The sequence below is a fragment of the Carcharodon carcharias genome, chromosome 1, assembly GCF_017639515.1.
Source record: "Carcharodon carcharias isolate sCarCar2 chromosome 1, sCarCar2.pri, whole genome shotgun sequence".
NCBI classification, from domain to species: Eukaryota; Metazoa; Chordata; class Chondrichthyes; order Lamniformes; family Lamnidae; genus Carcharodon; species Carcharodon carcharias.
This window is the reverse complement of record NC_054467.1, coordinates 46910020-46927396: the sequence shown is the minus strand read 5'-3', so window position 1 is coordinate 46927396 and position 17377 is coordinate 46910020. Positions and strand designations below refer to the sequence as shown.

The 17377-nt window shown below is 41.0% G+C and overlaps 1 protein-coding gene across 4 annotated transcripts in view; it reads left to right on the top strand.

The window, feature by feature from the left end:
• The first annotated feature begins 560 nt into the window (after nt 1-560).
• The window catches only part of etfdh (electron transfer flavoprotein dehydrogenase), a 62956-nt gene continuing 46139 nt past the window's right edge, over nt 561-17377 (top strand). The window contains exons 1-4 of one of the 4 annotated variants that reach the window (XM_041191538.1): nt 563-783; nt 13238-13387; nt 16265-16367; nt 16494-16732. Coding sequence is in view for 2 of the 4 variants with exons in the window: in XM_041191512.1 (XP_041047446.1) it covers nt 13195-13387 (193 nt within the window). In the remaining 2 variants the exon portion in view is untranslated. Of the gene's footprint in view, nt 784-13194; nt 13388-16264; nt 16733-17377 lie in introns of those variants that run through there. The other 3 variants (XM_041191528.1, XM_041191518.1, XM_041191512.1) reach the window with 3 other exon arrangements.

The window sequence follows — 17377 nt, the reverse complement described above, 5'->3', positions numbered from 1 at the left end:
TCCACCCCTCAATGCAACCTCCTTCCTTCCCCCTATTCCCTGAGGAGTGAACAGGACTTGGTATATTAGGGACAAAAACAAAAATACCTGGAAAAACTCAGCAGGTCTGACAGCACCCGCAGGTTTTTGCTTTTATCTTGGTGTATTAGGGTATGGCTAGCGGACTTCAGGATGAGTTCAGGAGAGCATTGGAAAAATCACGATGTACAGGTAGCCAAGGTAACATGGATAAGGCTTTCAGCAGCAGATTATCTGAGGTAGTGATGAAGGTGCCCAATGTATGGGGTAGAATGAGGTAGAAATAGGTGGGAAACTCAAATATTGGTCAGAATAATAGTGAAAACCAAATGTTAATATAAATTCGTACTCTCTAAGAGATTCTGCATTAATTTGAAGGATTGGGGAGACTTTATACAAGAAACTGCAGGTTCTCTCCCTCCACTCCTCTTTGCTGAGCTGTAGCCATAGGGATGCTGAGTTCACGACAAGGCGGATTGTCACCTGTGACAGCGCTAAATACGTCTGAGCATGCGTAGTGCTGCCAGCGCCCAACTGAACTACATTTTGCAGAGGGTTTTGGGCCTTACGGCGCAAGCGCAAGAAGTGGGTATTGTGACTTCACTGAGCAGGGACGAAGGCGGAGATTGAGCACGAGTTGTAGGCCGGATTGACAGTCGTGACCAAGGTTTAAGAGGTTATTTACAGCGGCCAGAGAGAGGGGGAGCGGAGTGTCATATTGTTTTCAGTGGGTAACAGGCGGATCCGGGATGTGGTCGACACAAGGTAAGAGGCCCCTCCCTCGGCAAAATGAAGACCGACCTCTAACCTCCAAAAGTGGCTAACATTGACGGACATTTAAATCGTAGCCTGCCGCACACTTAAGAGTCATGACCCTGCCGAAGGAGGCCATGTGATTAATCCAGTTCCATGCCGGCTCTCTGTTGAACAATCCAGTCAGTCCCGTAATCCAGCTACATTTCTGTAGCCCTCCAAGTTTATTTCCCTCAAGTGTCCACGCAATTCCCTTTTGAAATCATGATCCTCTCTGGTTCCACACCCTCCTAGCAATCAAGTCATATGTCATTACCACTCACTGTCAAAAAAGTTGTTCTTTGCATCTCTTGCCTAAAACTTTAGATCTGTGCCCCACTAATCCTTGTACTACCAAATAATGGGCAGAGCTTTTTCTACTTTGTCTAAATCTGTCATAATCCTGTGCACCTCTACCAGATCTCCCCTCAATGTCTTATGCTCTCAGGGGAAAAGCCCCAGCTTCTCCAACCTAACCTTGTATCCCTCATCCTTAGAACTATTCTGGTAAATCTCCTCTGCATCCTTTCAAAGACCTTCATGCCCCTCCTAAATTGTGGTGACCAGAACTGGATGCAGTACAATAGTTGTGATTTAACCAAAGCTTTACACAGATTCAGCATAACTTTAATAAAAACAAAAAAACTGCAGATGCTGGAAATCCAAAACAAAAAATTCAGAGATTCAGCATAACTTTGCTGCTTTTGTTCTCAATACCTCTGTTTACGAAACACAAGATCCCATAAGCTTTACTAAATACTCTCTCATGTCCAGCCACCTTCAAAGATCTATGCACATGAAACCTCAGGTCCCTCTGCCTCTATGCACTGTTTAGAACTATACCGTTGAGTCTGTATTGCCTGCCCCTACCCCTTCTACCAAAAAGCATTACCTCACTTCTGTGTTAAATTTCATCAGCCACTTATCTGCCTATTCTGCTAGCATATTTTTTGTCTTGTTACATTCGATTCATATCATCCTCACTGTTTGCCATTGTTTTGCAAGTTTGTTTACATTGACAAATTTTGAAATTATACTCTATTCCAATGTCTGAGTCATTAGTATATGCCAAAAAAGCAGTGGTTCTAGCACTGACCTGTGGGACCACCAATGTCCACCCTCCCCAGTCTGAAAAAGAATCATTTATCAGGACGTTTAAGGCAATTTTTTTATCCAAGCTGACAATGGCCCACACTCCATGAGCTTCAATTGTGTTAACCAGCCTTTTATGTGTTACAGTACTTTGTCAAGCACTTTCTTAAAATTCAAGTAGACAATATCCATTGAATTCCCTTAATCAACTTTCTTTGCTGCTTCATAAAATACAATTAGATTGATCAAGCATGATCTGCCTTTTACAAATCAACACTGGCTCTTTTTAAATTATTCAGACCACTTTAATTGCCTGTTGATTTCTTTTTCCCTGATTATTTCTAAAGTCTTACCCACCATTGATGTTAAATTAACCAGCCTGCCGTTACTGGGAATTCTTTATATCTTTCCTTGAATAAGGGTGTCACATATGCCACTCTCCCAAGTTCTGGCATCTCAGCCCCTGTGTGTAGGGAAGATTGGAAGATCATGGCAATCCCTTTCACTATCTCCACCCCAGCTTCCTGCAGGAACCTGGGATGCAAGCCATTCGGGGCAGGTGACTTATCCACTCTTAAGTATATCCACCCTTTCCAGTGCATTCTACCTAGCCATTACCTCTGACATCTCGACTTCTACCAATATTTTGTCAGCATTCTCTTCCTTAATAAACATAGATCCTAAGTATATATTAAGTTTTCTAGCCTTGCCCTGTGCCTCTAAATGTATATCACCTTTTTGTCCCGAATAGGTCCCACCCCACCTCTTACTACCCACTTACAATTTATATGCTGGTGAAAGTTTTTTGGGTTCCCTTTTTTTTAACTGCCTTTCAATTCTCATAAGAACTAGGAGCAGGAGTAGGCAATTCAGCCCCTCGAGCCTGCCCTGTCATTCAACACGATCATGGTTGATCTCATTTCGGCCTCAACTCCAATTTCCCGCCCTCTCCCCATAACCTTTCAACCCATTGCTAATTAAAAATCTGTTTATCTCCTCCTTAAATTTATTCTGCGGCCCGGCATCCACTGCACTCTTGAGGTAGTGAATTCCACAGATTCACCACCCTTTGAGAAAAGTAATTCCTCCTCATCTCTGATTTAAATCTGCCACCCCTTAGCCTAAAACTACGGCTTCTCTTTCTAGAATGCCCCACAAGGGGTAACATCTGCTCCAAGTCTACTTTGTCTATCCACTTTAGCATCTTATATACCTCAATTAGATCTCCCCTCATCCTTCTAAATTCCAGCAAGTATAGGCCTAAACTGCACATATTCTCTCTGGAGTCTTATATTCACCAGTTCCCTTAACCTATTATATTTAGCCTCATTCTTGTTTGACAAATTCACCTGACATGCATTTTGTTTTGTCATATTCTGCCTTCATCGTCATCCAAGAAGCCCTGGCTTTGGTTCTCCTACCTTTTTCCCATTTGTTGGAATGTAGCTAGCCTGTACCTGAAATATGTCCTTAAAGATCATCCATTGCTCCATTACAATTTTTCCTGTCAGTCTTTAGTTCTATTTTACCCTGTCTAGATCCTCTCACATCCCATTGAAGTTGGCCCTCTTCCAATCTAAACATTCCACTTTCGATTGTTCCATGTCCTTCTCCATCACTTAATATAAACCTTATGATACAATGATCACTCTTATCCAAGTGTTCTCCACAAACAATTGCTCCGCTTGGCCCAGCTCATTCCCCAGCACCAGATCCGGCAATGTCTCCTTCCTCGTTAGACTGAGAACATACTGGTCAAGGAAGTACTCCAAACTACATTTCAGAAATTCCTCCCCCTCCTTACCCTTTACTCTGGCATTAATTACCCAAATATTGATTGGGATAAAGTCCCCCAATATCACCACTTTACAGTTCTGAGCTATAATCTCTAACGTTTTCCCACAGATTTGCTCCTTTCTCTCTCTCACTGTCTCTCACTATTTGGAAGCCTATAGAATACCCCCAGTAACATGACCATATCTTACTTCTCAACTCTAACCAAGTGGATTCTGTCCTTGATCCCTCAAGGCTATTCTCACTTTCTAATGCATTGCCTCCCTGATCAGTACAGCCTTCCACCTCCCTTTTTTTCCTTTATCTTTTCTGATCACTTTGTATCCCTAAGTATTAAATGCCCAGCCCTCACCACTTTTTAAGCTGCATTTCTGTTATTGCTACTACATCAAATTCCCACACAGCTATTTGTGCTTGTAGCTCACCAACCTTATTCACCACACTTTGTGTTTACACACATGCATTCTAAACCTGTCCTTGTATTCCTAATAGTCCTTCTTAGTCTGCTCCTTTCTAATATGGTACTCTTCCTTCTCTAGTACTATTCAACGCTCTTACTTTGTGTACCTTTATTCCTCTTTTCTACTTCTATATGATGGTGCCCATCCTTCTGCCAATTTAGTTTAAACCCTCTCCAACTTCAGTAATGAACCTCCCAATGAGGACATTGCTTCCAGGCCTGTTCTCAACATTGCGCTAAATTTTGCCCATACATCTCAAGTGTGGGAATCAAAATGATGCAAAATAGGAAAAGGGCATTTGGCTCATCACATCTGTGCCTGCTTTTTGTCAGAGCTATGCCACTCATAGGCATAGGCTATTTATCCTCACAAGCCTATTCTGCCATTCAGTGAGATCCTAGCTGACTTGTGACCTAACTCCGTATCTTGCTTTTAGGTCCAAATCCCTTAATACCTTTTATTTAATGAAAACCTATCAATCCGAGTTATAAATTTATGAATCGATACACCATCAATTGTTGTTTGCAGAAGAGCGTTCCAAACCTCTACCACCCTTTGCATGAAGAAATGTTTCTAAATTTTATTCCTGAAATGTCAGCCCCTAGTCCTAGATTTCCCAGATGTCTCTCCATCCATTACCTTATATCTTGAAAATTTTCATCAAATCAACCCTGAATCTTCTAAATTCCCAGAATACAAATTTAGTTTATTTAATTCCCCCATAGCTTAACCTTTGGAGTCCTGGTATCATTCTAATAAATCTACACTGCATTCTGTCCAAGGCCAATATATCCTTCCTAAAATTTGGTGCATAGAACTGCTCACAGTGCTCAAGTTGTAGTCTAATCAGGGATTTCTTACATCTGCAGCATGGCTTCTATCTCTTTGTATTCTAGGCTTATAGATATGAAGAACAGTGTTCTGTTGCGATTTGATTATTTTCTGTGCCTGTTTGTGATATTTTAATGATCTAGCTACATAGTCCCTCAGTCTCTTTGGACCTTCATTTTTCTAGCCATTTAGAAAGTACAATGTTCCACACTTTTTAGGTCCAAAGTGGATGACCTCATGTTTGCCTACATTGAAATTAATTTGTCACAGTTTTACCCATTCACCTTAATCTATCAATGTCTCTTTGTAATTTAGTGTTTCCATTTGCTGACACTGCTTACAATGCCACCTATCTTTGTGTCATCACCAAGTTTGGATAGGGTACTTTCTATCTAACCATCTAAATCATTAATGAATACAGTGGAGGCACAACACTGATCCTTGCAGGACACTGCTAGTCACACCCTGCCAACTGGAGTACCTGCCTATTATCGTACTTTGTGTCCTGCCACTTCAATTTCCTCACCAGGTCAATAATTTGCTTTCAGTTCCATGAGCTTCAACTTTAGCTAACAGTCTCTTATTAGGGATTTTATCAGGTTCCTCTAGAAGTCCATATATATATCATCCAGATATTCCTCTATTTACTACTACAATCAAGATCGTCAAAAAAATGTAACAGTTTTGTTGCGCATGACTTACCCTTTAGAAATCAATGCTGATTCTCTAATCAGCTAAAGGCTTTCAAGGTGTTCAGTCCCCTATCCTTACTTATATACTCTAGCAATTTCCTGCCCACAGATATTAAGCTAACTTATCTATAATTCCCTAGTGTCCCTCCATCACCTTTCTTAAACAGTGAACTGACATGCACAATTTTCTAACCTAAAGAAAAGGTTCTCAAGTTGAGAAAACTTTGGAAGATTGTAGTTGGAGACTTCCTTTAAAACACCAAGATGGAAACCACCTGGTCCTGGTTTGTCACTCTTTAGTGCCATTATTTTTGCCATTACTGTTATCTTTCTTATGTTAATTTTAAGTCTCTGCTCCAATACAGATATACTTTCCTTTGGATATCTAGAACTCTACTGTAAATACTGTTGCAAAGTAATTATTCAGCATGTCTGCCATCACCTTATATTCATTGACAACATCACCATTATCAGTTTTCAAGAGGCAACATGGCTCCTGTCCACCCTCTTCCTAATGTAATTATAAAGGATTTGTGTTGATTTTGATATCCCTTGCAGATTTAATTTCATACTTCCTTTTTGTAGCCCCAAAGGATGTTTTTGTCACCCTTTGCTGCTCTTAGTATCTTCCCAATTTGCCAGGATTTATGCTTTTGTTTGCAATTTTGAATGCTTTTTCTTCTAGTTTTGTGTTGTCTCTTACTGCTATAGCTGTCCATGACTTTCTATACTTTGGCAATAGTACTGAAGACTGGTGCTGCAGAACTAACCACTTTGCTAACCAAGCTATTCCACTATAGCTGCAACACTGGGTGCCTACCCGAAATATGGAAAATTCCCCAGGTATGTCCTGCCACAGAAAAGCAGGACAAAGCCAATTATTGCACAATTAATCTACTCTCTATACTCACAAAGTGATAACATGGTCAACAATTCCTTCCATCAAGCAGCACTTAGTAATAGCCTGCTCACTGATGCTCGGTTCGGGTTCCGTCAGGGCACTCAGCTCCTGACTTTATTATAGCCAGGGCCCAAAAGAGCAGTGAGGGAAGAGTGACTGCCTTTGACATAAAGGACTCCTAGAAAAATTGAAGTCAGCAGGAATCGGGGAAACCCTACGTTGATTGGAATCATAGCTCGCACGCAGGGAAATGGTTGTGGTTGTTGGAGGCCAATCATCTCAGCTCCAGAATATCACTGCAGGAGTTCCTCCAGGCAGTGTCCTAGGCCCAAACATCTTCAGCTGCTTCATCAATGGCCTGCCCTCCATCATAAGATCAGAAGCAGGATGTTCGCTGATGATTACAGTCCAGTACCATTAGCAAGTCCTCAGACACTGAAGCAGTTTGAGTCCATATGCAGCAAGACTTGGACCTAGCTTGGGCTGATAAGAGACAAGTAACATTCATGACACAAGTGCCATGACACAAGTACCACCTCCAACAAGAGAGAATCTAGCCATCTCCCTTGACATTCGGTGGCATTATCATCATTGAATTCCCCCACCAACACCCACACCACTCCTTCAGCCTGATCTGGTGATCCCTGTGCCAATTTGCATATTGCTTGGGTGTTCGGCGATTATAACCTTTGAGGTCCTGTCTTTTAATTTAGCTCATAGTTCCTAGTACTGTCCAAACATAACCTCTTACCTACTCATTCCTATGTTGTTGGTCCCAACCTGGACCACAACAACTGGATCCTCCTCCTCCTCTCTGTCCAATATCCTTTCAAGCTGATTCAAAATGTCTCTCACTCTGGCATCATGCAGGCAACAAACCATCTGGGATTCTCAATACTGCTTACCAAGGATGCTGTCTGTCCCCTAATTATTGAATCTTCTGCAATTACCACACTAGGCTTCCCCTTCTCCCCTCTTTGGTCAAGGTCTGCATTTTGGCTGTCATTTTTAAGTCTCTATGCTTATCCTCACAGGTAGCAAGTACAATTGTACCTGTTGGACAGGATCAGTTTCTGTGATTCTCAATCACTCTCTTATTTGAGTTCTCCTTTCTCTACACATTAATGGTTACACCAACCCCATTCTGTACCTCTCTGTGAGGTGTGACCGAAGCCTGGAGCAAGCTTTCCAGATACTGCCCCCCTCCTTTGTGTTGGAGTGTCACCAACTCGCACACCAGTTCAATGACTCAGCTGGAGAGATTTGAGGCAAAATACTTACTGCAGATGTGTTCACTTAAAACAATCCCATTGTCCACAAACTCCTACATCCAGCAGTCCAGACATACAACCTGCTTTGCCATATCTTAGTCTAAGCTGCTTGTTATTTATATCTAGTTTTTAGTTTGCAAGATTTTTTTTCTTTTTCTACACACTAACTTACACTAAGCAATGGCAAAAATGTTAAATACTTAACTGCATCGAGCTTCCACTACAAGTATTGAAGTTTTTAAAAAATCTGGCTCCTCCTTTCTCCCCTGCACGAAATTCCTAACTTAGCACTTTATTAACACCGTTTTCACAACAACTCACCAGCTCCTTCTCCACAACTCTGTATTTACCCAATTTTCCTTTGAATCTGCTTCCACCATCTTTCAGGCAGTGCATTCCAGATTGCAAAAATTGACTGCGCAAAAATAAATCTCCTCATGTTGCCTTTCATTCAATTGCCAATCACCTTAAATCTGTGTTCTCTAGTTACTGACCGTTCTGCCGCTGAAAACAGTTTGACCATATTTACTATAGCGATACTATTCATGTTTTGAATATCTCCACCAAATCGCCAAAGGAAAAAGTGCCAGCTTCTCCAGTCTCTTCACATAACAGAAGTCCCTCAACCCAGTACTAGTCTAATAAATCCCTTCTGCAAGTTCTCCGAGGCCTTGACATCTTTCCTAAAGTGTGGTGCCCCAATTTAACACCATACTCCAATTGCAGCCTAAGCATTGTTTTACAAATGTTTAAAATTGCCATTTTGTTTTTGTACTCTACGCCTCAAGTAATTAAGGCAAAGATCCTATATTCTTTTTCAACAACCTTCTCAAGTCGTTCTGCCACCCTCAAATATACACCCCATCTCTCTTTCATTTATTTTATATTGCCTCACCTCATCATTACTAATAAAATGTGTCACTTCACAATTCTCTGCACTAAAATTTCATTTGCTATAAGTCTGCCTATTTTACTAGTCTGTCTTTATCCCCCTGAAGTCTGTTATTTTCCTCCTCATTCACTGTTTGCTACATTTCAGTTTCATGCCATCTAATATCTTTGAAATTATGCCCCACAAAAATCCACATCGTTAACATATCAAAAAGAGCAGAAGTCCTAAGATCCCTGGGGAACACTATTGCATACTTCCCTCCAATCCGAAAAACAACCATGCTTCCTGCTTTCTGTCCCTTAGCCTGTTTTGTAACTTTGCTACCCCTTTCATTTTAATTCATGGGCTTTAATTTTGCTTGCTAATCTGCTTTACATCCTTTATCAAACATATGCATATGCAGAATGTCCACTACACTGTCCTCATTCACTCTGTTACTTCATCAAAGGAACTCAACTGAATGAGCCAAACAGGATTTGCCTTTTAACATATCCATGCTGACTTTCATTAATTAGCCCACACTTTTCCAAGTGACAGTTTCATACCAGATTATTGCCTCTAAAGGTTTCTCCAAGGGTTGATTGGCCTCTCCTTTTTTGCATAGGAGTGCAACATTTGCAATCCACTAGTTCTCTGGCAAAACTCCCATATCTAAGGAGGATTGGAAGATTGTGATCAGAGTCTCCATAACTTCCTCCCTTACTTCCCTCAGTAATCTAGGATGCTTCTGAACTGCACTGGCTTACATTTCTACTTTGAGGGCTGCCACTATTTAAGTAATTCCACTTTATCAATTTTTATCCTACCCAATATTGTTGCTACCTCCTTTACTGCTATCTTGGCAACATCCTCTTTAGTAAAGACAGATGCTAAATAATCATTCACTATCTCAGTCACAGCCTCTGCCTCCATAAGAGGAGCTGCTTTCTCGTCCCTAATCACCTCACCATTCCTTTGACTACCCTTATACTATTTATAAAATGGGTTTTAGGTCCCTTTTTATGTACGTTGCTAATCGATTCTCATACTGTCTATTTGTCCCTCATATTTTCAGAACTCCTCTGTACTTTTTCTTCATTTTAGTTCCCTACTGTATTATCCATCTTACATTTGTCATAAGCCTCCCTTTTTTCTGTTCACTTTAATCTCTACAATTTTAGTAATCCAAAGAGCTCAAGCTTTGGATGTCCTTTTTTACCTTCTGGGAACATGAACGCTTTGTACGCATGTTATCTTGTCTTTGAAGGCCCCCCCCGCCATTATTCAGTTAATGTTTTGCATACCAATCTTTCGTTCAGTTCACCTGGACTAGATCTATATATTTAATTCAGTGAAATTAGCCATCCTCCAGTTAAGTATTTTTATGCCTTATTGTTCCTTGGCCTTTTCCATAACTGTTCAAAATCTAATGATATTATGATCACTGTTCCCCAAAAGTTCCCCCACTGAAAAATGCACCATTTGCCACACTTCGTTCCCCAGAATGAGACCCAGCACTGCTTCCTTTTTTGGGCTGAAAACATACTGATCACAAAAATTCTCTTGTACACATTTCAGGAATTTCTCTCTTTTTCTCTCTCTCTCTCTGTTCCTTTGCCGTGTTGTTATCCTGGTCTCTGTTAGGATAATTCAGATCCCCATTATCAGTACTGTGAATTTATTGTATTTTCCTGTAATTTGCTTATAAATTTGTTCCTCTATATTGCATCTTTCTACAATTTGCCTGTATATTTGTTACACTATCCTCTTTCCACTTTGGCTTATCAGGTATGCACAGTAATGTAAAACTTCTCTGTTGTCCCTTAATTCCAGTCAAATAGATTATCTTTGACCCCTCAACTACATTATCCCTTTCCAGTAATGTGATTGAAAGTGGGAAGTTTTCAGAAGTTGTTTTCAATGTCTCTCTTCCTAAGGTCTGAACAAATGTAGGGTAAAGGTTGAGGACATCAGATATAGAGCCAGTATAAAAAATCTGCTTACCACAAAATTATCAAAAACCGTATTGGGCAATGTTCACCACTCTCACATACTGCAGTGTAAAAATTTCGTCTTGTGGTTTGAAAGTTACAATTAAATAAAGTGTTATTTGAATCACCACTAAGGTAGTCTTTTATAATGTACATATCATAACATCTGCACATTTGAACTTTGGAGTCCAAAGAGACTGTTTGTTGTCATGCTACTCTGATTGAAAATGTGTCAAAGGTTAGTGCTGCTGTCTGACTTTAAGTTGGCAGCGTTGCAGTTCAGATTGAATAATAGGTGGTATCCATTTCAACTCGACAGTAGGTTTAAGAACAATTAAATGTTTTTATTTTCTCCATATAGATTTTAAACAAGTCAAAAACTTTTTTGTACTTCAGTGAAATGATTCCATGATTGAACAGGCTACCCTACATTTTATTTCTTGGAAGGAGAATTGCTGAATTATCCAGAATATTGATATTTTACTTGAAATGTGCCTTGATTTTATAAGGGCTGCCAACATATTTGAGGTTCAAGTGGAAAAAAAAACAAACTGATGTGATGTTTTGTCATGTAAGTGTAGTGCCACTGAATGGTTGGGTGGTATGGGGAGGGAGAGGAGAAAAGATAAAGTGCATCTGACATAAAGACACAGATTTTTGCTCCTGAGGCAGACAGCACAAATCAGGAAATTTCCCTATTCGCTACGCCCACCTTGGGGAGAAACTCACCCAAAATTGTGGGATCTTCCCTTTGGAGAGGCGAGTACTGGATCGAGTTGGGCTCACTGTTCCTGAATGCAAGTCAAGGCAGCCACAGGGGCTCTCCAATGCTGAGCTGGGCTGTTTTAAAAGACCATTTTTGGTTTTCTGGACTTCGTCCCAGTTGTTTTGCTAAATATTCAGCCCTCTAACCTTTACACCCCCACCTATTCCCCAAGCCCCATCCATGTCAACCCATGCCCCTACACACCCCCAATGGCCCCTCATACTCTCTATGCCAACCACCCACCACCTCTTGCCTTTTTATCCTCCATGCCAACTCATCCAGAATCTAGCATGGGCTGACCTCAGGAGCTGAGTTGAGATGAAATAAAAATAATGTTCTAATTTTCTATTACTGCCTTTATTGTAGTTTTAAAAAAGCTCCCATTCATGAAAGCCCAATCAAAACATTTAAATCCCCTCAAGCGCTTAGTCCTTTATTAAAAACAAATAGTTGTATTCATACCCCCACATCAAAGACAACTATTCCTTTAATAACTCCTTTTGAGCTGTCAGTAAAATTGAACTTATAACCCCAGTTGGGATAATTGTAGGTTATGGAAAGCAGCCAAACATTGGTAATGATATAATGATAGCCCTTGGGGTAATGTCAACAAATAGCTATTATGACTGCTAGGGCAGATTTTTTTCAATTCTCACTGACACAGGCAGCTTATTTTTTTTTTAAATTAAAGGGCTGAGGATTTAAATAACTTGACAGCATGAGTTTTGATTACCTCTCACTGACACAGGCAGAGTTTTTTTTTAACTTGTAACAGACTGGGAATTTCAATAACTTGACAGCTTAATAGTTCTACATGTTTAATAGGTGGATACCACTTATTGAATCAGGCAGCAGAAGACATTCTGTGAATCACAACTATTTTATGATTAAACTATTGTTCTATATAAGTAACAGTTTACACTCTTGCCTTCTGGATCCTCTCCCTGTCCAGAAGCAAAATCTCCAAGTTGGGGAAAATCCCAGCTCCTAAGTACAGACTTCAATGAGCAACACATGCCTCTCAAATCACTCTGAAACTTGTCCTGGTTTACTCTTAAAGGGACTTGCATTTCTAACATTGTCATTACAGACCTTATCTGCCCTTTAGGAGCTTTCATAACTACTCTAAAAGTTTGTAACTCCCACACTGTGGGCTAAAATTCATGGTGCAATGAAAATGGAGTCTGTTTGAACTCAGCGCTTTGTTCAATGGCCCTGCAGAGTTAGAGTTTCCACCTGTGAGAGTTGCACCCCATCTGCTTCCTTTCCCCTCCCAGCAAAATTTGGATCTGTCAGAAATGGGGGTGGGACTTTGGATCCAGGTTCTGCCTGCAACTGCGAAAATCCAGGCCAAAGCTGGGTTTTCGCACTCATGTACAGGACCTGGATCCAAAAGTCCCATCCCCATCCAGGACCTGGATTCTTTTAAATGAAAAATGACTGCAGTTAATCCACTGTTATAGATGTTTAAGCCTGTGCTTAAATTAAATTAATTTTTAAAAATTTTAGTATTTGAATACTTTTCTCGACTCTTGGGTTTTCTCCAACCTAGTGAGAATTGCAGATGGACTCAGAGACAGGATAGGTTATTGCAGAGCCTTGTTAGATCAGTACAGTGACTTCTGGTGTGCAACTTTATTTGATGTGTACCATAATTCTTATGTCAGCAGATAGTTGTGTTCAGGAGTGCAATGTTTTAAGACAGTTGCGTGGAATGTATTTAAAGATTTGTATCTTAACATGCTTTTCCTTTACAGTGCACAGGTGTCTACATTTTTTGAAAACGATACAGAAAGAATCTCTTCCATCCTTGGTGTGTACAAAAAGATGTGTTTCCTCCTCTTCAATTTCCCGTATCACTACACACTACACAGTCCATCCTCGGGATAAAGATTCACGATGGGAAGGTAACTGTCAAGGATTTTGGATTTTTACACTGGAAATTTTCTTGGTTCAGTGTCAACAATAACATCCAAATGTGGATCTTGTGTTCCTATAATCTGAAGTGCATCCTTCATTGCCCAGTATGTGAACAAATGATAGCATGACAGAGATGGTAATAGCAAACTCTTAATCTATACATTAGCTACAGAAATATATCAGTTGCCACCATATAATTTATCTTCTTAAGAACAGATTAAATAAGCATTCCACTAAAATACAATATTTAATACAAAGTTAATACGATGAGAATGTATATTTTTCTGCATTTCTCAATTAATAAAAACAATAAGGACTCAATAGGGGAGGTGGTGACATAGTGGCATTGTCACTGGATTGGTAATCCAGAGACCCACGGTAATGCTCTGAGGACCCGGGTTCGAATCCCACCACAGCAGATGGTGGAATTTGAATGCAGTAAAAATTTTGAATGCAATAAAAGTCTGATGATGACCATGTGCCTCAGAGAAGGAAATCTGCCATCCTTACCTGGTCTGGCCTACATGTGACTTCAGACCAACAGCAATATGGTTGACTCTTAAATGCCCTCAAATGGCCTAGCTATGAAGTCTATAAGGAATGAAACTAGATGGACCACTCGGCATCGACTTAGGCAGCGGAAACAACAACAGCAAATTCAACCCTGTAAACTCATCCCCTGGGGGCTAGTGCCAAAATTGTAAAAGCTGTGTCACAGATTAGTCAAACAACAGACTGACATAGTCACACTTATGGAGTCATACCTTACAGATAATGTTCCAGACACCTAAATATGGGCTGTCAACCTGGTGAAGCTGCAACTCAGGATGACTTGCATGCCATACAGCATAAGCAGCATGCAATAGACAAGCTTCGTGATCCCACAACCAATGGATTGGACCTAAGCTCTGCAGTCCTGCTACATCCAGTTGTGAATCATGGTGGACAGTTAAACAACTCACTGGAGGAGGAGGCTCCACAAATACCCCCATCCTCAAGATGGGTCAGCCCAGCACACCAGTGCAAAAGATAGGGCCGAAGAATCTTCAGCCAGCAGTGGATGTTCCATTTTGGCATCCTCCAGAGGTCCCCAGCATCACAAATGCCAGTCTTCATCCAGTTCGATTCACTGCATGTTATGTCAAGAAATGGCACTGGATACTGCCAAGGCTATGGGCCATGACAATATTCCGGCAGTAGTACTGAAGACTTGTGCTCCAGAACTGGCCGCATCCCCAGCCGACCTGTTTCAGTACAGCTACATATACTGGCATTTGCCCGGCAATGTGGAAAATTGGCCAGGTGTGCCCTGTCCACGAAATGCAGGACAATTCCAACCCAGGCAATTAGCGCCCCATCAGTCTACTCTCGGTGATGGAAGGGGTCATCAACAGTGCTGTCAAGCAGCACTTGATTAGAAATAACCTGCCCCCTAACACTCAGGTTGGGTTCTGCCAGGATCACTCAACTCCTGGCCTCATTACAGCCTTGGATCAAACATGGACAAATGAGCTGAACTCCAGAGGTGAGGCGAGAGTGACTGCCCTTGATTACAAAGCAGCATTTGACCGAGTGTGGCATCAAGGAGCCCTAGGAAAACTGGAGTCAGTGGCATCGGGGGAAAATTCTCTGCTGGTTGGAGTCATACCTAGCACAAAGGAAGATGTTTGTGGTTGCTGGAGGTCAATCATTTCAGTTCCATGACATCACTGCAGGAGTTCCGCAGGGGAATGTCCTCGGCCCAACCATCTTCAGCTGTTTCATCAGTGACCTTCCTTCCATCATAAGTCAGAAATGGGGATGTTCACTGGTGAATGCACAATGTTCAGCACCATTCCTGCCTCCTCAGATACTGAAGCAGTCCATGTCCAAATGCAGCAAGATCTGGATAATATCCAGGCTTGGACTGACAAGTGGCAAGTAACATCCATGCCACACAAGTGTCATGCAATCTCTAATCTCTAATAAGAGAGAATCTAACCATTGCCCCATGACATTCAATGGCATTACCATTGTTGAAACCCCACTGTCAACATCCTGGGTGTTACCATTGACTAAGAACTGAACTGGACTAGCCATGTAAATACTGTGGCTACAAGAACATGTCAGAGGCTAGGAATCCTGTGACGAATAACTTGCCTCCTGACTCCCAAAGCCTGTCCACCACCTACAAGGCAGAAGTCAGGTGTGTGATAGAATACTCTCCACTTGCCTGAATAAGGAGCTCCAACAACACTGAAAAAGATCAGCACCATCCAGAACAAAGCAGCCAGCTTAATTGGCAGCCTGTACACAAACATTCACTCCCTCCACCACTGACGCACAGTGGCAGCTGGCAGCATGGGTACCATCTACAGGTTGCACTGCAGGAACTCACCAAGGCTCCTTAGACAGCACCTTCCAAACCCATGACCATTACTGGGACAAGGGCAGTAGATTCATGGGAACGCCACCACCAAGCCACACACCATTCTGACTTGGAAATATATTGGGGTGTTTCTTCACTGTTGCTGGGTTAAAATCATGGAACTCCCTCCTTAACAGTACTGTGGGTGTACCTATACCACATCGACTGCAGCAGTTCAAGAAGGCAGCTCATCACCACCTTCTCAAAGGCAATTAGGGATGGGCAATAAACGCTGGCCTAGCCAGTGATGCCCATATCGCGTGAATGAATTTTTTAAAAGTTGCTGTTTTGTCTAAACAGTGTCTAACCACAAATTTGTTTAATTTGGGCAAGCCTGCTATAATCCAGAATAGCCTATTGTGACTGAAACTATAAAACTACACTACTCGGTATTGTAGGTGGTATATTACAGATATGCTGTCTGCTTTTTTGTATGTTATAACTCTCTCTCTCTTAGAGAACTTCCATTTAATTCTGTGAAATGGAGTCTGACCATCAAGCTGGCAATTAAAAGATTTCATCTGATAAGGACCTTTCGCTTTCATCAGTGAGCTGCAAAGGTTAAAGCTGAAGGCAATGCATTCATCTCTTAACATTTTCACAAGATGTTTGAAGATCCATATGTTGGTACTTTATCAAGATGATTAACTGATACCTCAAATATTTTTCCCTGCCTCAATTTCTAGTGTATGAACCGAAACTTGCATCTGGAGAAAAACCTGAAAGACGCAGTCTACTTCAGGCTGATGATTTTCTTTTGAAAAGGACTTCTCTGTACAGCTTTGGATGTTAATCTATTATACAGTGAATCTAGCATTACAAGAATACAAGTTTTATTTAAATCCATTTTCCCACACTAACGAAGATTTGTGTTGAGGAGCAATAACTTCTTTCTATGCCATCTGATCTCCCATTGTGCTTCTCAGTGAGTTGCTGTTTTATAACAGTTGTTTTTATTTCTCCCATGCATAAGAACTATTGATTTAATGATGACTGAATAAGTTGAACCTGTATTTATTACTTGGATTGTCGAATCTGTATTTATTATTTGGATTGTCAAACCACTGTCAGAAATTGAATTCCACAATTCTCAAAACAACAGCAACAATTAGCATTCATATAGCACCTTTATAAGTTTGGCCAAAGAAGTAGATTTTGAGGAGTGTCTTAAAGGAAGGAGAGGAAGAGAAGTGGAGAGAGTTAGGGAGGGAATTGCAGAGCTTGGTGTTACAAACGTTGGACTTTACAAGGTGGTTATGTTTAAAATGCCTCCCTTAACTTAAGGTAAATTGGAATTTCAGGAAGCATCCCAGCTCAGAGACATGCCTCTGGGGTCTGGTAGCCCTAGGGATGAAACTCTTAAACAGAAGCCAATTGAAATCAAGTGACAGTTTAAACACCTGTACACATTAACACAGAAAAGAGACATCTGCTTTGTGAGACACAGCGAGAGAGATAAATCAGATACTGTTGTGAAGAGCGGAGAAGGACTAGTTTGTGTGAACAGCAAGCAGGATGCTTGAAGGAGTTACTTTTCTATTCGAAAAGAAGGCGACAGAACCAAGTTTTG